Source organism: Polypterus senegalus, chromosome 9 (genome assembly GCF_016835505.1).
Source record: "Polypterus senegalus isolate Bchr_013 chromosome 9, ASM1683550v1, whole genome shotgun sequence".
Taxonomy (NCBI): Eukaryota; Metazoa; Chordata; class Cladistia; order Polypteriformes; family Polypteridae; genus Polypterus; species Polypterus senegalus.
In genome coordinates, this window is record NC_053162.1 from 111,465,251 (window position 1) to 111,487,534 (window position 22,284).

Sequence of the window (22,284 nt, forward strand, 5' to 3'; positions counted from 1 at the left end):
CAAACAGGCATTGAGGTTGCTTCCGGTGTATCTAGCATGCAGTGATCTAGTCTGCAACATATGCACCACAGGTGCTCAATTGTGTAATGTAGTGACATGTTATTGTCATTTAGGAATCTGCTGCACTAGTTGTCCAGCTGTCGTAAATTAAGGCTACTCTCTCCACTGACCTGTGAGACATAGCGATGCCTTGCTTAATATCTTCATAAAGCCTAGGTACAATAATTTCACACATTTGCTTTCTGGTCGGTATGGCATTACCACAGTTCCAAGACCTGCATCATTTCTTAAAAGCCCTTGTTTTCAACAACAGCTTAGGGTCTCACATCTTTACAGATTAAAAACTGCAATATATTCTGTTACGTTTTGGGCATGAGGAAAATTAACTGGAAGCTTGGAGCTGAATGCCATCTCCAGTGTAGATTATTTAGGCTCTACTTGTTTGGATGTTGACCGAGATTACGTTTCTGGGTGGCATCAGGATAAATGATTTGCCAAATTTTTTGTGCTACAACAATACTTAACTTCTCAGTTGCACAGTTTACATATGACTTTGCTTATTCTTTATTGATGCACTGAATCTGTAGCAGGTCCACACATATGATTTAAGTGTTGAAGGTGCTGATTTCAGTTGAGGAGGACACTAGTAGTGCTTTTTCTGTAGAAAGCACTAAGAGGCGCATTAGTGACATCTGATGGATCGGATGCCACAAATGAAGATAAACAAAAATCAAAATATAGTAATACAGCAATACAGGGTTTCACAAGATCGATCTTGAGACTAAGAATTAATATCGATTTGATAATCAGAAAATCAATTTTTTACCCAGGCCTACTGAATACCAATTCTGGTGTTGAGCGAGTAGCATCCACTTCCAGAGCCACAGCACCATATGTCATCGCAATTGCAGACCCACAGTTAAAGACACGGAAGTGAAGTCACCGTCGTTTCAGGACTGACTTTACTTTTGGAAGGTTTTGGCAGGTCTCGGCAATATGTTTGTATGGTTATTTTTATATATTTTAAGCCCTTATAAACTCTCCCACACTGTTAACATTATTAGAGCCCTCTAGACATGAAATAACACCCTTTAGTCAAACGTTTAAACTGTGCTTCATTACAAGACAGAGATGGCAGTTCTTTCTCACAATTAAAAGAATGCAAACATATCTTCTCTTCAAAGAAGCACCGTGAAGAGCAGATAATGTCAGAGAGACCCCTCGCTAAGAAAAGCAAACAATCAAAAAATCAATACGTGCTTTTAAGTATACAGAAGCACCGCAATAAAGCGGCATTTTGTAGAGGAGCATCCTATCTTCTAGGCAAACAGCCACTGTGTAAACAGCCCCCTCTGCTCACACCGCCTCCGTCAGGCAGAGAGAGTGAGAGAGACAGAGAGAAGCAAACAAAACAAGCGCCACGCGGGAAGCATATCTTATAGCATTGAGGAGTTTTAGTTAATATGTAATACATGCTCTGATTGGGTAGCTTCTAAGCCATCCACCAATAGCGTCCCTTGTATGAAATCAACTGGGCAATCAAACTGAGGAAGCATGTAACCTAAATTAAAAGACCCATTGTCCGCAGAAAGCGTAACCAGCTAAAAATCTGTGATATATATGTAGATGTGCTTACATTTAAAATCCGCGATAGAGTGAAGCCGCAAAAGTCGAAGCGCGATATAGTGAGAGATTACTGTATAGCATAATTCAGTGTAGAATATGATTTGGTGTTTTCTTCATATACATGTTTAAAAATATTAAATGTTCATTCTAAATTGGTTTAGAACAATATTGCACACATGCATAGTACATTTTAAAACACTGAATCACTTTTATTATTAACATTTTACTAAACTCTAATATGGTGTAAGCATTGTTATTATTTTGTATATTTCATTTAATGAATGTAAACGACAAATTATTTTCATTTAATACAAATCTTGATGATTTTAATTTAATTTGTTAAATGGTTCCTACAGACCCGAACACAATGTAAATGTTAATAGTGTATTTCACAGAAATGATCCGTATTGTTTAGTTTGATGTATGACACAACGTGATGGCAGAAACCCTCTGAACTTCACAATGATGCATATAATTTGGTTTGATGTACTGTTTTTCCTTCTCATTTTTATCACTTAATTTTTGAACGGGTCCTTGACCCGACGTTAGTTTCCGGGCTTTGCTGAGACCTTCCAAAAGTAATTTTACGAAGTCAGTCCTGAAACGGTGGTGATGTCACTTCCGGCAACTGCGGTAACATAAGGTGCTGTGGCTCTGCAAGTGGATATTATTGTCTTGAGCTGGTGACCAAGGAGGCAACTTTTTAGACTTCTTAGAAATCAATTTCACTTTTATCTAATATTCTTAAGGCCAAATACAGGCTAATGATTTTGGTTCTGCACTCACAATAACAGGATTAGAAGAACTATAAGATGAAACATAAATTACCTGAACAATAAAAATTATTCAAATTTTCAAAATTGTCTAACACTGTTTTCGAAACAGTCCATGTGTACCACTAACTAACTAAATATATCTAATAATAAACTATCTTTATTATTGGCATGAAAAGTTAAAAGTATTACAGGCTGCACAGCATGAAAATACGCCCTCAACAGACAGTAAATAATTAAAACTTCCATTTCTAGAACCACCGTAATAAGGCTGATCGTGTTCCTGACATCAGTGAAGATCAAGGATGCCAGCTATTCTCAATATAATGAATGGGAATACTTCTATTTAAACATTACTGGTACTGACTGGAGACTAAGACATACTGAATTGCTGACATCGTCCTTGCAAATGAAAGAGAAGCAGCTGAGAGTTTTTGAGTTCTATGATGCGAAAGTTAACCAAAAATGCATTTTATTCCTAAAAACTTTGTCTTTTGGTGTCCACTAAGGAACTATGTTGGAGTTTTTTTTCCCTTTAGACAGGTTTTCTGCTTTTTTTCACCTGCATAGGAGCAAAACCAGTGTTTGGAAAAGTTACTTGTTCTTGTTATTTTTATTAAAAATATCATCAGCGAAGCAGTGCATCTCTGTAAGTAAATTACCAGATTTTTAGTGACCAATAGTTATAACTAAGAGAAACAATGATTCCTTAGTGGAAGAAAAAAAAAGCAGTGGCTGACTTCAAAGCGTTAAGGACAGTTGTATGTAGGAAGGTGACTAGCGTAAAGGCGCTGATCAGCTTTGGAATTATCTGGTTTACTGCATTAATTGGTCATAAAAATTGATCTGATCTTCATCTAAGTCACAGGTACTGATATGCACAATGAACTTAAGCCAATGACACAGAAAAAATTCTATTCTTTCATGTCTTTGTTTTACAAACACATTCAACGTTCATGGTGGTAGTGGAAAAAGTAAGTGAACCTTGGGATTTAATAACTGGTTGAGCTTTCTTTGGCAGTAATGACTTCAACCAGGCACTTCCTGTAACTGCAAATCAGACCTGCACATTGTGCAGGGGGGAATTTTAGCCCATTCTTCCCTGCAGAACTGCCTTAACTCCTTCATACTCTTTGTTTGTCTTGTGTGTATGGCCATCTTCAAGTCATTACACAACATCTCAATAGGATTGAGATCTGGGGTCTGACTGGGCCACTCCAAAAGGCGGAGTTTTTTCTTCTGAATCCATTGTGCTGTGCATTTTCTGCGATGTTTGGGGTCATTGTCCTGTTGCATCACCCAGCCTCTTCTGAGCTTAAGTTGACAGACAGACACCCTCACATTATCCTGGAGAATTTGTTGATAAACTTGTGAATTCATTTTCCCCTCAATGATGGCAAGCTGTCCAGGCCCTGATGCAGCAAAGCAGGCCCAAATCATGATGTTCTCTCACCATACTTTACTGTAGGGATGATGTTTTGATGTTGATATGCAGTGCCCTTTTTACGCCAAATGAAGTTCTACTTTTTCCTCCCAAATTGTTCAAGTTTGGTTTTATCACTCCACAAAACATTTTCCCAGTACCAGTATGGAGTGTCTAAGTGCTCTTTTGCAAACTTCAGGTGTTCACAATTTTTTTTTTAATAGGAGTGGCTTTCTTCTTAGTGTCCTGCCATGGACTCCTTTCTTGTTCAATGTTTTCCGTATAGTGAACACGAACAGAGATGTTAGCCAGTTCTAATGACTTCTTCAAATCCTTTGCTGTCACTCTAGGGTTCTTCTATACCTCATTGCTGACTTTGCGTTGTGCTCTTGGGGTCATCTTGACAGGGCACCCACATCTAGGTAGAGTAGCTACATTACTAAATTGTCCCCATTTATAGACAACTTGCCTAACAGTAGACTGATCAATATCTAAAATCTTTGAGATTACCTTGTAACCCTTTCCAGCCTTATGTAGATTAGCAATTCTCAATTGTAGCTCTTCAGACAGCTCTTTTGTGCAAAGCATGATTCCCATCTGGATATCTTGTCAAAAGCTCAAACTCAAACTTTATAGTGTTTTTTTATCAATCAAAGTAATTCTAGGCCACACCTCTGAACTTGTTTCATCAAATGGACTCCAGGTGTGCTAAATTCTGACTGCAATGAGCTTTTTCAAATGTCATTAGTTTAGGGTTCACTTACTTTTTCCAAACTTCAGTTTCACAGTTTATTCAATATGGTCAAAAGTTCTCTGAAACTCTGTGTATCTTTAATTATAGGAGACTGTGTTTGTTCATTATTGTGACTGACATGAAGATACGACCATGTTTTATATGGGAATTAGACATAAATATAGATAATTCCTAGGGGTTCGCATACTTTTTACTTTTACTGTAACTAGCTGCGGAGAGTCATTAAATGAGTTTTTTCTGATTGATTATTTCTTAGCAGTCAGGAAAGTAGAGCAGTTAAGAGAGCAACACAAAGCAATATAAAGTGTGTGAGTGCAGGACTTTTAAGTCAGGAATAAGAGAGTGCAAAACTAGGAGAGCAGGCAAAGAAAAGCAAACCTCACAGAACGGCAAACAGCAAGTTGTCAAGGGGGAATAACTGTAGCAATCCTTTAATCTAATCTTTTTGGCCTAAATTTGTGAGGATTACCATTTCAGTTAAATCACTTCATTTAAATAAAAAAATGAGCAGCTTTAGTACCCCACTGTAAAATTTTAATAATGAGGCCAGAGCAACGCAAGTCCTGTTGGATGTTGGACTTTTTAAAGGCACAAGGAGCCCAAATGGGCTACCTCAAAACTAGTTCCCGGAACTCAATCATTAGGGGTATTGAAGCACACGTTTGCTCCAGAGACAGAGTTTCACACGGTGTGTTGCCTTCTGGGTGTACAGGTGGGAGACCTCCCAGGAATAAACAAAAGTACTTTGGCAGTAAAAGAACTGTCAAGAAGGATAAGAAATGCATCAGGAATAGTAAAAGAGAATTTAAAAATACAATGAAATAGCAAAGGCTCTGGACTTGCATAGATAACCTCCCAGCAGTAAAAGGGACTACTAAGGAGACACTGAGTGATTTAGAAATTGCAGTGGAAGAAGTACTGCCTAGATTAAATAGGCTGAAATCAAACAAATCACCAGGACCAGATAATATTTACCCTCAAGTTGTTAAGGAGGCTAGCCAGTACACATATACTGCTCAAAAGAATTACAGGAACACTTTTTAATCAGAGTATAGCATAAAGTCAATGAAACTTATGGGATATTAATCTGGTCAGTTAAGTAGCAGAGGGGGTTGTTAATCAGTTTCAGCTGCTGTGGTGTTAATGAAATTAACAACAGATGCACTAGAGGGGCAACAATGAGATGACCCCCAAAACAGGAATGGTTTAACAGGTGGAGGCCACTGACATTTTTCCCTCCTCATCTTTTCTGACTGTTTCTTCACTAGTTTTGCATTTGGCTACAGTCAGTGTCACTACTGGTAGCATGAGGCGATACCTGGACCCTACAGAGGTTGCACAGGTAGTCCAACTTCTCCAGGATGGCACATCAATATGTGTCATTGCCAGAAGGTTTGCTGTGTCTCCCTGCACAGTCTCAAGGGCATGGAGGAGATTCTAGGAGACAAGCAGTTACTCCAGGAGAGCTGGAGAGGGCCATAGAAGGTCCATAACCCATCAGCAGGACCAGTATCTGCTCCTTTGGGCAAGGAGGAACAGGATGAGCACTGCCAGAGCCCTACAAAATGACCTCCAGCAGGCCACTGGTGTGAATGTCTCTGACCAAACAATCAGAAAGACTTCATGAGGGTGACCCAAGGGCCCCATGTCCTCAAATGGGCCCTGAGCTCACTGCCCAGCAGCATGCAGCTCGATTGGCATTCGCCATAGAATACCAGAATTGGCAGATGCACCACTGGTGCCCTGTGCTTTTTACAGATGAGAGCAGGTTCACCCTGAGCACGTGACAGAAGTGAAAGGGTCTGGAGAAGCCATGGAGAGCATTATGCTGCCTGTAACATCATTCAGCATGAGCAGTTTGGTGGTGGGTTAATATGGGGAGGCATATCCATGGAGGGTCACACAAACCGCTACAGGCTTGACAAAGGCACCTTGGCTGCCATTAGGTATCAGGATGAAATCCTTGGACCCATTGTCAGACCCTATGCTGGTACAGTGGCTCCTGGTGCACGACAATTCCTGGCCTCATGTGGTGAGAGTATGCAGGCAGTTCCTGGAGGATGAAGGAACTGATACCATTGACTGGCCACCACACTTTCCTGACCTAAATCCAATAGAACACCTCTGGGACATTATGTTTTGGTCCATCCAATGCCATCAGGTTGCACCTCAGACTGTCCAGGAGCTCAGTGATGCCCTGGTCCAGATCCCCCACAACACGATCTGTCATCTCATTAGAAGCATGCACCGATTTTGTCTGGCATGTATACAAGAACACAGGGGCCATACAAAGTGCTGCGTACAATTTTGAGTTGCTGCAATTAAATTTTGGCAAAATGGACTAGCCTGCACATAATTTTTTAACTCTGATTTTTGGGGCGTCTTTGAATTCAGGGCTCTGTAGGTTGATCATTTTCATTTCCATCAAACGATTTGGCATCCTTTCGTTCCTAACACATTACCCAGTCTATATCAGTATAGATATCCAGGAGGATTTCTTTTTCCCATTGAGATCTGATGTGTTTTCAAAGTGTTCCTTTAATTTTTCTGAGCAGTTTATAAACCCTTAAAATATATTTTTAGGAAGTCACTGTGCACTGGAGAAATTTCCAAGGACTAGAAAATAGCAAATATTATTCCTTTATAAAAAAAAAGGGTGACCAGGCAGATCCAATAAACTATAGGCCTGTAAGGTTAACATGCATCACGGGTAAATTCATGGAAGGAACTATTAAGGATAAGACTGAGCAACACATGGAAAGAACAGGAACTTCAGTGAAAAGTCAGCATGGGCTCAGAAGAGGGAGTTCACCTTTTTACCAACATGCTAGAATTTTATTAGGAAGCAACAAAAGGATATGATCAAAGTGGAGCATATGATATTATTTATCTTGACTTTCAGAAAGCATTTGATAAGGTGCCACAGGAGAGGTTGGCCATTAAACTAAAAGAAGTGGGAGTTCAGGGTGTTGCTTGTAGATGGATGCAAAATTGTCTCAGACACAGGAAATAGTGGGTTATGCTTCAAGGAACCCATTTAAAATTGGCTGAGGTTAAGAGTGGTGTTCAAAAGGGGTCAGTGGTAGGACCATGTTATTTTCAATATACATAAATTATTTGGATAGGAATATAAGTAAGAAGAAGATTAAGTTTATAGAAGATACCAAGATAGGTGGATTGGCAGACAATCTAGAATATGTTGAATCACTATAGAGGGAGTTGGACGGCATACAGGCTTGTGCAGATTTGGGGAAGATGAAATTTAATGTAAGTAAATGTAAAGTAGTATAAAAAGGAAATAAAAATGTTAGGTTTGAACACACAATATGAGGTCTTGTTGTGGCTTGAAACTTTGTATATAAGTTGATAATATTTAGTGCGTGTTTTCTGTGAGTCAGACAAAGCAAGTGTAGTGTTAGTGTTTCAGGATTTCATTGATGAGAACACCTATACTTTCACGTCTAACTAAATAACCAAACTCCCTGAGTCTTTAGGACTGAGTCAGGATTTAAATTTTATTGCAGGTTTGGGGTTGCCTCATACCTGTTTGGTAAGTGATTCTCTGTAGGACAGGAAGGCCACCTAGCTGGAATGCTGGAACTCAACAAATGGTTTTGGGAGCAGGAGTGAAATACATTGTGTGCCCTCCACTAGTGTGAAGTATGGCTGTATGGGATTTTGATTGGTTTTGAATCAGAAGCCATTCTGTACTAGAGCAACCTATTGGCCTTATGATTTGGACAGAGAATGTATAAATTTTGTCGCTTTATGAATATTATCAATAATACATTATTTAAAGTCATAATTTAACTCCTGCTTGTCTTTTTCTCTATGCAATTGACTGAGGTTATAGATGAAGAAGGGAAGGTGGGAAGAAGTTATAAAGTGTTAGGTCTATGGGATTTAAGACATTCTGATAAAGTCAGCACAATAAAGAGGAAAGCAGAACGATATAAAACTCTACCAAGACAAAACATATCTGTAAATTGAAAGTACACCTTATGAGAAGGACTTAGGAGTCTTAGTGAACTCAATACTATTATCTGCCAGACAGTGTACAGAAACCATTAAGAAGGCAAACAGTATGTTAGGTTATATGGTACAATGTATGGTGTACAAGTCCAAGGAGGTTACGCTTAAGTTTTTAACACAATGGTGAGGTATCACCTAGAGTACTGAGTACAATTTTTGGTTTCCAGGCTAAAAAAAGAACACAGAGCTAGAAAAAATTCAGAGAAGACAGACTGGCTGATTCCAGTGTTATATGGGATGAGTTATGAGCAAAGATTAAAAGAGCTCTACCTTATAATTTTAAGATGAAGAAGATTAAGAGAAGACATGGTTTAAGTGTTTAAAATTATGAAGGGAATTAGTACAGTGGATCAAGACTGTTATTTTAAAATGACAATCAAAATTATGGGGACACAGTTGGAAAGTTGTTAAGGGCAAATTTTGCACAAACATTAGGGCATTTTTATTTACAAAGACAACCTCAGACACATAGAATAAACTACCAAGTTGTGTGGTAGACAGTAGGACTTCAGTAACTTTCAAAACTAGACTTGATGTTTTTTTATAAAATTGAAACGGATAGGACTGGTAAGCCTGTTGGTCTGAAAGACCTGTTCTTGTCTAGGTTGTTCTAATGTTCTAATGACAACTGAACAGTGATGTGATGTGATGACAAGGTCTTTTGTAAATATGGCTATAAGTCATGATGAGGCAGACATGAGTAAATGCTACAATAATGGTGAAGCATCATGCGCAACACTATTCTCATAAACAAACTATTTATTTCAATGTGACTACTGTGGTCTCCTTGCTAGTATGACATAATATACTTTGGAACAACCATGTAGCAACTGAAATTTTTAACACACTCAAATTAATTCAAACAATAACATTATTTATAAAAATGGGGAAAAAAAACAAAGACATTATTTATTTATATAACAGCTCTACAGTGAGCAATCATAACAGAGCACATAATGCAAAGAAAGTTTGAGGGTACTGTATATATTTTCTCTCCACTGTTATGATTTGATACATAATTTGAAGTTACACAATCCGTTTTCCAGATTGCCAAAGATTAAAAAAAATATATTACACTCAATTAATGTTTTAGCAAATAAAGATTTTAAATATACTACATCACCAAATATTACACATACTACATTGAAAAAAATATTCTTTATACTAAGAGAAATTATTTAAACACTCTTCATGGTCCCATGGCCTTGTAAAGGAGTATGTATGTACAGAAAATTTTTAAATGTACTTCATATGCAAATCTCTTAATCTGTAAAAAGTAAACCAGAAATGTTTACTATTTCTGTAAGACTCTACATACTTTAAATACTTACTTTATCATTTGTATCCTCGGCATATTCCAATGGAGTAAACTGATGTTTGTTATGAACATTTACAGATGCCCCAGAGTTAACCAATAGTTCTACCAAAAGTGGGATATTTGCTCTTGCAGCCTCATGTAATGCTGTATTTCCTTGACTGTTTGAGATATTCAGTGAAGCTCCACTCTGAAGATCAAAGGGTAAAAAATTTATTTCAGTACGCACAACAGTCTAAGTAAAGAAAATCCAAATCTCAAGGCTAAAAACTTTAGAAAAAAAAGTATAATCTCATCTCCAGAGTTCCTTAAACAATGATAATTTATTTAAAATAAAACATATGTATTTTGTCTTGGTTATAGAATATGACATACTGTGTAAGACTAGTTAATAAGGTATTAGAAAACTTGTATACTGCAAAACGAATAGTGTCAGTTTAAAACTCTACTATCTTAAATTTTAATCATACCACACTCAGAAGTGCTACTTCTCATATTAACTCAGTAACTAAGCAAAAAACATCAAACCTGTCCTTAATCTACCCTTCATTTAAGAAAATTGAAGCATTATGTATCCTCTCTTGATAAAGCAAAACAAAGATTTCTATGTACCAGAACAGAATATTGTCAATTTTTATTTTTATTGCAAGTGGAACTTTACTATGCATTGATCTTTATACTATCAAATTTCATAAAGTCACAAGTTTTAGCGAGTTCTAATCAGCAGACTATTGGACCATTACCAAATCTTCCAAGAGGAGCCTAAAATATTTAAGGAAGGTTGATTTTGGTGATTATACTGAATATTTGGACTATACAATTTTTTGTTGCCAAGAGCGTGTGACGATGCGGGTTCTGGCTCCACACTCCCATTGCTGTTTGGAAGCACTTGAACCCAACACCGTCTGTAATGTCACCGATGAGCTAAACAGTGAGACAACATTTGAGCAAGGGGATGGTAAAAAGTGCAGAAGTGCTGTTATTTAAAAGACAATAAAAAAAAAAACAGTGTTCAAATAAAGTGCAGTGCTTTCATAATTCCATAAATAAATAATCCTATAAAAGAAATGTGGAGGTTAAAACCAATAAATAGAAAAATCTTCTTAAAACAACGAGGTTAAAACGATCAGGAAGCAGTCTTTAAAAAAAATCAACAAGTTCAGTGCCTTCTTTTAACTGGTGACTCCCCTGCTTCTCCCTGTCCAGGCTTCGCAATAGGGGAGCCACTCTACCTGCAGCTACCCTTCTCTTCACTACCGATCTGGCGGCGTCCCGATCCCTGGCTTCGGTTCCGCTCTCTCCAGACCACAACTTGGGAATTCCTCATACGGCCAAGGCTGTCACGTGGAGGACACCACATCCCAAATCCTGATCATCCGCGGCCCCATGCGGAGTCACCCGTCTCCTTCTTTGGTCACTCCCGCTGCATGCTTGATCAGCGGAAGCGACAACAACTACAACGCCCTGGGTGTTGGCCTAACACTCAGGCTGTCTTCTCAGCTGCCTACGAGCGCTCGCTCGCCCGCTTCCTGTTCTCTCGCTTCCTGTCACCTCCGTCCTTTTATTCCCTCTCGTTCTTTTTCTCATTCTCTCCCTCCATCCGACTCGTGCTTATTTTTTATAATGCGAGGGGCCATAGCAGCTGTAGCATATTAGCCATGGGAGCAATCACAGATGTGGGCAGTCCCCCGCCTGTGCACTCGGTAAGAAACGCCCACACCACAGATCGCCCCGTGGCTTGCTATAGCCCAATGCCTCCTCGCTAAGCTGCTGCGAGAGCGGTGATTATTTATTTAAAAAATGGCCTTTACTAAGCAAGCTGTGGACCCACTATACCACAGAGTGGAAATTTGTAACTAGCATGATCATGTAAAGTGAAGCTTTTTTTGGATGGGAAGGTAGGAGACTACAGATCACAACATGTTTATTTATTATTATTACTATTTTAATTTTTGCAACACACTGCACATATTTTTTGGTCTTCTCCTACCACTGCCCAAAGTGAATCCTAAATATTCACCCTTTTATGTTTTTAATATACAAATTATGTTAATAAATTGAGCAGAATGGTGGCACAATGGATGGTGATTCTGAATTGGCTCCACGTAAGCAAAGAAACAACAAAGGTTGCTTTCAGCCAAGCACCATAAACTTCTAGGAAAGACTGTATGTTGGCTCCACTGCCAAGGCTACCCCAAACCCTAAACTGAATTAATCAGGTTTGTTATTTCTGTTATGAAAAAGATATTATCAGTATAGGTTTCTATATATATACTACCAGTAAAACAAATCTTCCTCATATACTGTACAGTAGTTGGAAAGCTCATGATAACAATGGTTGTCAAATAAAAATGTACCATATTGAAGACTTACTTCTATTTCATATTTACCAGAAATTCTGATATTTCAAAATGTAGTTTGCAAACTAATTAATGTTGAAAAACTGTATCAGACTACATGTTTAACAGAAGCATATTTAGAAAAGAAATGCAAATAAATTCAAAATAAGCACTGAACTTGAAATAATACATTTTAAATCATATAAACTCTTGACTACATGCTAAATCAGTACATACAGCAAAGCATAAACTAAAAAAACAATCAAAAAAAATGATATTAAAATATATCAGCTCCACATCACAGTAATATTATACATTTAACCGATAAAATACCTCTAGCAACACCTTCACTGTATCATGATCACCTCGCAAGACCGCATGGATCAAAGGCGTGTTCCCAAAATGGTCCTTCTTATTCATCTTGGCATTACATCCTAGTAGGTACCTCACAGCCTAGCACAATAAAAGAAAAGTATAATTAACCCTAATTTTAACATTGCTCAAGATTACAGTATATTCTGGACCAGTGGGTTGCTTGGCTTTTAAAACTAAACTGTTCTTTGAAAAATTAACTGAAACCTGCTTGCTTTAATAATCAAAATAATAAAATATTTGCCCACAGTAGGAAAACAATATTAATCAACACTATAAACCCAAACAATATTAATCCAAACAATAAACACCAATTTAATTAAAATCATAGCTGAGTATTTGGTACATACTAACCTGGAGGTTACCATTTTGGCAGGCCAAATGAAGAGAAGTAGCACCATGTGCATTTTCTGTATTGATGTTGGCACCATGGGCAATTAACAAAGAGACTAAATTTTCCCTTCCATGAAGCGCAGCTACATGGAGAGGAGTGAAGCCATCCTGGTTGCTAACATTAATTTCAAAGCCACATATTTGGTTGTAGGTCACCTTCTGGGCAAAAACAGAAATGGATAAAACTTTTAATGTTAATTATTGTTTATCAATGATTATTATTATAATCAAAATCACTAAAGTAAAATGTCAACAACCCCGATTACATCATTAATATTAACTTGCACCTTTAAAGAAAAAACAAGAAACAATATTTCTGATTGAGACACAGTTGTTTACATTCCATTAAGAAAAGGATTTGCTCTGCTGCAAACTGTAATTAACCCACCACTGTAAAAGAAAAAAAAGCACACCAACTCAGACTACTAATCACATAAACCATTCCATCTAAAGACAAAAGAAATAACATCAAAACTTTGAGATGACAATACAGTCGTTGAGTGGATGGTGATGTTCAGTAAAAACTTCTGAAATTTTACAGAAAAAATACTTTCTATAGTGAGAAAACATAAAGTAGATGTTTATTTCTTTTTATTTTTGCATTATATACAATATAAGAACCCAGTCACAGGGGATGCACAAACCAGTGGGTTTCTTTCTGCCGGTCCCAAACCCGGAAAAATGGGAAGGGTTACATCAGGACGGGCATCCGGTGTAAAATGTTGCCACATCGATATGTGGACAACAATATAGATTTCCACACCGATTCGGTTGACGTCCAGGTTAATAATGGTCACTACCAGTACTATTAGCCAACAGGGTACTGGCAGAAATTGGGATACTGTTGGACGAAGAAGGAGAAGAAGAGGAGGTAGGCATGTCCAGAAGCAGGAGGAGAGGAGGAATGTAAAGAGAATGAAACTGAAGGTAGGAACTTTGAATGTTGGCAGTATGACTTGTAAGGGGAGAGAGTTAGCTGATGAGAAGGACAGAAGGAAGGTTGATATACTGTGTTGCAAGAGACTAAATGGAAGAGGAGTAAGGCCAGGTGGATCGGAGGTGGATTCAAATTGTTCTATCATGGTGTGGATGGGAGGAGAAACAGAGTAGGGGTTATTCTGAAGGAAAAGCATGTTTTGGAGGTGAAAACAGTGTTAGACAGAATGATCATCATGAAGCTGGAAACTGAAGGTGTGATGATGAATGTTGTTCATACATATGCCCTGCAAGCTGAGTGTGCGATGGATAAGAAAGAAGATTTCTGGAGTATTTTAGATGAAGTGATGGACAGTGGACCCAAGGGATAGAGAGTGGTGATTGGAGTGGATTTCAGTGGACATGTTGGTGAAGGGAACAGAGGATATGAGGAGGTGAAGAGTAGTTATGGTGTCAAGGAGTGGAATGAGGAAGGTCAGATGATAGATTTTGCAAAAAGGATGGATATGGCTGAGGTGAATATGTATTTTAAGACGACAGAGGAACGTAGGGTGATGTACAAGAGTGGAGGAAGATGCACACAGGTAGAATATATCCTTTGCCGGAGGGTCAATCTGAAGGAGACTGAAGACTGCAAAGTGGTGGCAAGGGAAAGTGTGGTTAGGCAGCATAGGATGGAGGTCAGTAGGATGACATTGGAGATCAAGAAGATTGCAAGGTTGAGTTCAGGGAGGAGGTAAAACAGGCACTAGGTGGCAGTGAAGAGTTACCACACAGCTGAGCAACTACCTGGTGGAGGAATAGGGGAAAACAGGAGTGTATACAGGGGGAGAGTTTGGCAAAGAAGAAATGGGATAGTCAGAGAGATGGAGAAAGTAAACAAGAGTAGAAGGAGATAAGGCGTAAGGTGAAGAGAGAGGTGGTGAAGGCTAAAGAAAAGGAGTGTGATGAGTTGTATGAAAGGCTGGACACTAAGGGGGGAGAAAAGGACTTGTACCGATTGGCTAGACAGAGGGACCGAGCTTGCAAAGATGTGCAGCAGGTTAGGGTGATAAAGGATAAAGATGGAAACATACTCACAAGCGGGGAGGGTGTGTTGAGCAGATGGAAAGAGTACTTTGAGAGCCCTGATGAATGAAGAGAATGAGAGAGACAGAAGGTTGGATGGTGTGGCGATAGAGAATCAGAAAGCGCAATGGATTAGCATGGACGAAGTAAGGACAGCTATGAAGAGGATGAAGAATGGAAAGGCCGTTGTTTCAGATGATATACCTGCGGAAGCATTGAGGTGTTTAGGAGAGATGGTAGTAAACTTTTTAACCAGATTGTTTAATTGAATCTTGGAAACTGAGAGGATGCCTGAGGAGTGGAGAAGTGTACTGGTACCGATGTTTAAGAAAAAGGAGGATGTGTAGAGCTGCAGTAAGTACAGGGGAATAAAACTGATGAGTCATGGCATGAAGTTATGAGAAAGAGTAGTGGAAGCTAGGTTAAGGGGCATACCTTCTGGGGATTCCCTCGCTTTGCTGGGAGACTTCAATGCTCACGTGGGCAATGACAGTGAGACCTGGAAGGGCGTGATTGGGAGGAATGGCCCCCCCGATCTGAACCCGAGCGGTGTTTTGTTATTGGACTTCTGTGCTTGTCATGGATTGTCCATAACGAACACCATGTTCAAGCATAAGGATGTTCATATGTGCACTTGGCACCAGGACACCCTAGGCCTCAGGTCGATGATCGACTTTGTGGTCGTGGTCGTCGGACTTGCGCCATATGTCTTGGACACTTTCGGGTGAAGAGAGGGGCGGAGTGTCAACTGATCACCACCTGGTGGTGAGTTGGCTTCGATGGTGGGGAAGATGCGGTCAGACCTGGTAGGCCCAAGCGTGTTGTGAGGGTCTGCTGGGAGCGGCTGGCAGAGTCCCCTGTCAGAAGTAGCTTCAACTCCCACCTCCGGCAGAACTTCAACCCGTCCCGAGGGAGGTGGGGACATTGAGTCGAATGGGCCATGTTCCGTGCCTCTATTGTTGAGGCGGCTGACGGAGCTGTGGCCAAAGGTGGTGGTGCCTGTCGTGGCGGCAATCCCGAACCCGTTGGTGGACACCGCGTGAGGGATGCCGTCAAGCTGAAGAAGGAGTCCTATAGGACTTTTTGTCCTGTGGGTCTCTGGAGGCAGCTGATAGGTACCGGCAGGCCAAGCGGAGCGGCTTGGTTGTTGCTGAGGCAAAACTCGGGCATGGGAGGAGTTTGGAGGCCATGGAGAGCGACTTTGGGACGGCTTCGAGGAGATTCTGGTCCACCGTCCGGCGTCTCAGGAGGGAAGCAGTGCAGTGTCAACACCGTATATGGTGGGGATGGTGCGCTGCTGACCTCGACTTGGATGTTGTGGGTGGTGGGAGGAGTACTTCAAGACCTCCTCAATCCCACTAACATGCCTTCCAATGAGGAAGCAGAGCCTGGGGACTCTGAGGTGGGCTCTCCCATCTCTGGGACTGAAGTCACCGAGGTGGTCAAAAACTCCTTGGTGGCAGGGCCCGGGGTGGATGAGATCGCCGGAGTTCCTTAAGGCTCTGGATGTTGTAGGACTGTCTTGGTTGACCGTCTCTGCAACATCGCATGGACATCGGGACAGTGCCTCTGGATTGGCAGACGGGGTGGTGGTCCCCTCTTTAAAAGGGGACGGAGGGTGTGTTCCAACTATAGAGGGATCACACTCCTCAGCCTCCCTGGAAAAGTCTATTCGGGGTTCTGGAGAGGAGGGTCCGTCGGATAGTGAACCTCGGATTCAGGAGGAACAGTGTGGTTTTAGTCCTGGTCGCGGAACAGTGGACCAGCTCTTCACCCTTAGCAGAGTCCTGGAGGGTGCATGGGAGTTTGCCCGACCGGTCTACATGTGTTTTGTGGACTTGGAAAAGGCATTCGACCGTGTCCCTCGGGAATCCTGTGGGGGTGCTCGGGAGTATGGGGTACGGACCCCTGATAAGAGCTGTTAGGTCTCTGTACAACGGTGTCAGAGCTTGGTCCGCATTGCGGCAGTAAGTGAGCCCGTTTCCAGTGAGAGTTGGACTCCGCCAGGGCTGCCCTTTGTCACCGATTCTGTTCATGACTTTTATGGACAGAATTTCTAGGCGCAACCAGGGTGTTGAAGGGGTCGGTTTGGTGGACTCAGGATTGGGTCACTGCTTTTGCAGATGATGTTGTCCTGTTTGCTTCATCAGGCCGTGATCTTCAGCTCTCTCTGGATTGGTTCGCAGCTGAGTGTGAAGCGGCTGGGATGAGAATCAGCACCTCCAAATCCGAGAGCATGGTCCTCAGCCGGAAAAGGGTGGAGTGCCCTCTCAGGGTTGGGGGAGAGATCCTGCCCCAAGTGGAGGAGTTCAAGTATCTCGGGGTCTTGTTCACGAGTGAGGGAAGAATGGAGCGTGAGATCGACAGGCGGATCGGTGCGGCATCCGCAGTGATGCGGGCTCTGCATCGGTCTGTCGTGGTGAAAAAGGAGCTGAGCTGTAAGGCAAAGCTCTCAATTTACCAGTCGATCTACGCTCCTACCCTCACCTATGGTCATGAGCTATGGGTAGTGACGAAAGAACGAGATCGCGAATACAAGCAGCTGAAATGAGTTTCCTCCGCAGGGTGTCTGGGCTTTCCCTTAAAGATAGGGTGAGAAGCTCAGTCATCCGGGAGGGGCTCAGAGTAGAGCCGCTGCTCCTCCGCATCGAGAGGAGTCAGATGAGGTGGCTCGGGCATCTGATCAGGATGCCTCCTGGAAGCCTCCCTGGTGAGGTGTTCCGGGCACGTCCAACCGGGAGGAGGCCCCGGGGAAGACCCAGGACACGCTGGAGGGACTATGTCTCCCGGCTGGCCTGGGAACGCCTTGGGATTCTCCCGGAAGAGCTGGAAGAAGTGGCCAGGGAGAGGGAAGTCTGGGCCTCTCTGCTTAAGCTGCTGCCCCCGTGACCCGACCTCGGATAAGCGGAAGAGGATGGATGGATGGATGAAGCTAGGTTAAGAAGGGATGTGATGATTAGTGAGTAGCAATATGATTTCATGCCAGAAAAGAGCACCACAGATGCGATGTTTGCTCTGGGTATTGATGCAGAAATATAGAGAAGGCCAGAAGGAGTTGCATTATGTCTTTGTGGACCTGGAGAAAGTATATTACAGGGTACCCCGAGAGGAGTTGTGGTATTGTATGAGGAAGTTGGGAGTAGCAGAGAAGTATGTAAGACTTGTACAGGATATGTATGAGGGAAGTGTGACAGTGGTGAAGTCTTCGGTAGGCATTCAACGTGGAACTGGGATTGCATCAGGGATTGGATCTGAGCCCTTTCTTATTTGCAATGATGATGGTAGACAGGAGTCCCCCTGGACTATGATATTTGCTGATGACATTGTGATCTGTAGCGAGAGTAGGAAGCAGGTTGAGGAGACCCTGGAGAGATATGTTCTAGGGAGGAGAGAAATAAAGGTCAGTAGGAACAAGAAAGAATACTGTACATGTGTGTGAATGAGAGGGAGTTTAGAGGAATGGTGAAGATGCACGAGTTGTTGAAGGTGGATGAGTTTAAATACTTGGGCTCAACAGTACAGAGTAATGGGGGATTGTGGAAGAGAAGTGAAAAAGAGAGTGCAGGTAGGGTGGAATGGGTGGAGAAGAGTGTAAGGAGTATTTTGTGACAGACAGGTATCAGCAAGAGTGAAAGGGAAGGTCTACAGGTAGTGAGACCAGCTATGTTATATAGGTTAAAGACAGTGGCACTGAACAAAAAGCACGAGACTGATCTGGAGGTGGCACAGTTAAAGATGCTAAGATATGCATTGGGTGGGACAAGGATGGACAGGATTAGGAATGAGTACATTAGAGGGTCAGCACAGGTTGGATGTTTTGGAAACAAAGTCAGAGAGGCGTGATTGTGTTGGTTTGGACATGGACAGAGGAGAGATTCTGGGTATTTTGGAAAAAGGATGCTAAGGATAGAGCTTCCAGGCAAGAGAAAATGAGGAAGGCCTAAGAAGAGGTTTATGGATGTGGTGAGAGAGGACATGCAGGTGATAGGTGTAACAGAGAAAGATGAAGCGGACAGGAAGATATGAAAAAAGTTGATCTACTGTGGCAACCCCTAAAGAGAGCAACCGAAAGAAGATTATATACAGTGTAATCTATAAAACTCACAATTCATTACTGTGGCATTTTACATGTTTGCATCCATTGTGTTCATGGTGGAATTGTAATGGCTTTTTGGACTTGTTTGCACGGAATCTGTGGCAAGTGTTTTGATGAAGGTTGCAGTGCTAAAGAAAAGCATGTTCATGTTAAATTAGCTTTACTGTGACTTTTATGTAAGCTGAAGTGGAATCATAAGACATCCACTTTCAGGGCATGTGACTTAGTTTGATGTGAACAGAGGCAGAGGCAGCAGCCACAACTTCCAATTTAACTTATCTTAAGTTTCTCAGATGCTTGTACTTTCAATTTGTTATCCTTGTGTAATGCATCAGTAACAGCATGTGGGATGAAATTAAAAGTTAATTTAGGTCCACTGTTTCCCATGCTTCCCACGTGCTTATGAGAACATTCACATTATATGTTATGTTCATCCTTGCTTTTCTTGCAAATGCTGCAAAAAGTTTTACATGCAATCAGTTTATAGTTATTTAGAGATCAAAGATATTCAAATTGGAGAGTGAGGTTAGGGCATTAGTGCAAAGTGAAAATTAAACTTTCTCAATTCCTCTTAGTTTTGCTATTCCAGATTAAACTACAGGTCTTCCAGCCACCATTTTATTCAGTGACCATTTAAATGGAGCAGCAGCACCACCAATTCAAGTTCATAGTGAGTTAGAAGGGGTCTTGGGACCTCAAATACTAAACCCCTTGCGTCCTGGTCACTTGCTTGGACCCAAAACAGCACTTATCAGCTAGTCTGCTGAAAACAGAGTACTCATAGTTCAACAATAAATTAATGAACAAATATTGCTGGTCTCCATTTATGTTAATCAGTTTCAAACTACTTTGTTTCCTGTCTGTTTAAACAAATCTGTGTTATGTGTAATCATTATGTAGTTAGTTATTTGTAAAGTTTGCATTTACATTTTACCTCAAAAATTGTGACAGTGCTCTGCATCTGCGCTCAGTGAAAAGCACTATACAAAAACAAGTGAATTGAATTGTTGATTTCACTTTCCTCAATACAACAGTATAACTATGAAAATCCAAAAGCGCAGGCTAAATGTTTTAAAGGTGCCAGGGTTTCTGATATTACTACCTTAATAATAATAATAATAATAATTCTTTACATTTATATAGAGCTTTTCTCACTGCTCTGATCACATTGTTTTTCAACAATCAGGAGTACTGAATCAATGCTTTCTGTCTACATACACACAACTCAAAATAAAATATGACAAATTATGCCTGGCTTCTTATAAATACAGAAAATCGCTATCAGTTACGACAGTGGAAGATCACATTGTCAAAATCCTAGAAAGAACTTGCAGAAACAAAATCATATTAGAGAATAAAGGGTGAACAATGAAAACGCAGTGTAGAAGGCAAAGAGAAACTAAAAGACATGACAAGAGACCAGAGCTGAAAATATAAGACAAAACAGGATGGAATAGGAAACATGGACCTCAGTGACTGGAAGGTTCTCAGCTCTAAGCCTTTAAAATATTACCAATAGTAGTAATTACTTCCTATACGCTGAATATGGATCATTTATGCTGGGGGTGTGGGAGTGTGGACTTCAGAAAAGACCTAACTAAAGGCATTAAAGAGAAGAAGTGGAAGGAACCTGGGATGGACCAGTGCAGCTTTGATTAGAAACCAAGATGCAAGCAATTCATTCAGGGCTGCAGAGAACATCACCAAGTATATCTCAAACTGAGTGCCCCTTGACATGGTTTCAGATCCGTTAATGCCACCACACCATCTGATTTAGAAAAAGTGTTTTATGGAGGTTCGTTTGCCATTCCATAGAAATTGAGGCACAAGAGATCTAAATGCATGCCAATACTTTATGGGGAAAGCTAAAGGAAGCACAGCAATGTCTATTTTGATAGTTGCTAATTTATAATGTTAGAGCATATTGGACTAAGAGGACAGAGAGTCTTAATCATACATATACAGGTGAATGTTTTGTTGCTCGGCTCTAAGCCTGCTGCACCTCTTTCGATCCCTGCTCTGTTAGCTGTTGGGTTATCAGCTGGGGATCAACATCCCTTGATGTTTCACCCCATTACCTCACCACCTGCTGATAACCTTTCAAGGAGTTACTTGCTCATCAAGCCTTGTTCCTGCTCCTCCTCAGCCACAACCAGAACTTCTCTGGTTCTTCTGACATTTTCCTGGCTGCCTTCTGCAGACTGCTCACCTGTAAACCTAGGTCCTTGAGCAAGCATGTTGTTGATAGGCCCAAAAACCCTCTGTCTCCAACCTCAACCGGGCAGAGCCTAGCACACCTTCTGGCTTCCCTGCACTCTCCAACCAGGTTTGATTATTTTACTTTGTTCTGATTGCATGCAGCCTCTATACTTTCCTCACATGGCACTGTGAGTTCAACCAACAGCACATACTTTACAGCTACAGCTGTAAGAGAGCACCATGTCTGTCCACAGTGAAGTTCTGCAGATCTTCTCTGGGAATTGGAGCTGCCTGCTCAGGTCCACTTCCATCTTCCACCTTGATATTAAAGGCAGAAGCGTAGGTACTGGCATTTTGCTGGAGCTATCTCTGGGTTTTCCCTGCCTGAGAAAAAAGATCTGCTGATTTGTTGATGGGCTCTGATGGTTAGCTTCAAACCATCCTTTCTCCACCACTTCTGCAAGTTCCCTGAGCACCTGATCATGCTGCTATCTGAAATGACCTTGTACCAGTGAGATTTTACAGCCAAACAGTATGTGTTGGAGGGTGGCCCCTATTGATCTTGCATAGATTATAAGCATGCTCTATGCCAAACCAACAATGGCAGTGTGTCATAGGTAGCTATGATACTGTAACTGAGCTGAACCAGTGGCAGCTTCCCTAGGTCTGCCCAGTTTACTGTTCAACTTGCAATGCCCTCCCATGTTGCCCAATGCCCCTGTTGTCCTTGTGCCACTGCCCTCTTCCTGCTCCATCCTGACCTCATCCATTATGATGAGATCTTTCATTCCTTTCTTAATGACATTTGTCCATAGGTTGGGTGATCGTAGCCTGCCAGTGTTGTATTAACCCTGCCAATTACCTCCTGGTGTTCAAGCTCTGGACACCATCCTGCCCATTTCCTTTTCAACTCTCCACTTTCTCCCAGTAAAAACTCAGGTGCCCATGCTCTTCACCA

The 22,284-nt window shown here is 41.2% G+C and overlaps 1 protein-coding gene across 2 annotated transcripts in view; it reads right to left on the reverse strand.

Annotated features, from left to right (window-relative positions):
* Positions 1-22,284, reverse strand: part of ankrd27 (ankyrin repeat domain 27 (VPS9 domain)) — a 668,625-nt gene that overhangs the window by 53,629 nt on the left and 592,712 nt on the right. For both annotated transcript variants that reach the window (XM_039763577.1, XM_039763578.1), the window contains exons 21-23: positions 12,989-13,186; positions 12,596-12,715; positions 9,940-10,113 (exon numbers count right to left, since the gene is read on the reverse strand). In XM_039763577.1, coding sequence (XP_039619511.1) covers positions 9,940-10,113; positions 12,596-12,715; positions 12,989-13,186 — 492 coding nt within the window. The remainder of the gene's footprint in view (positions 1-9,939; positions 10,114-12,595; positions 12,716-12,988; positions 13,187-22,284) is intronic.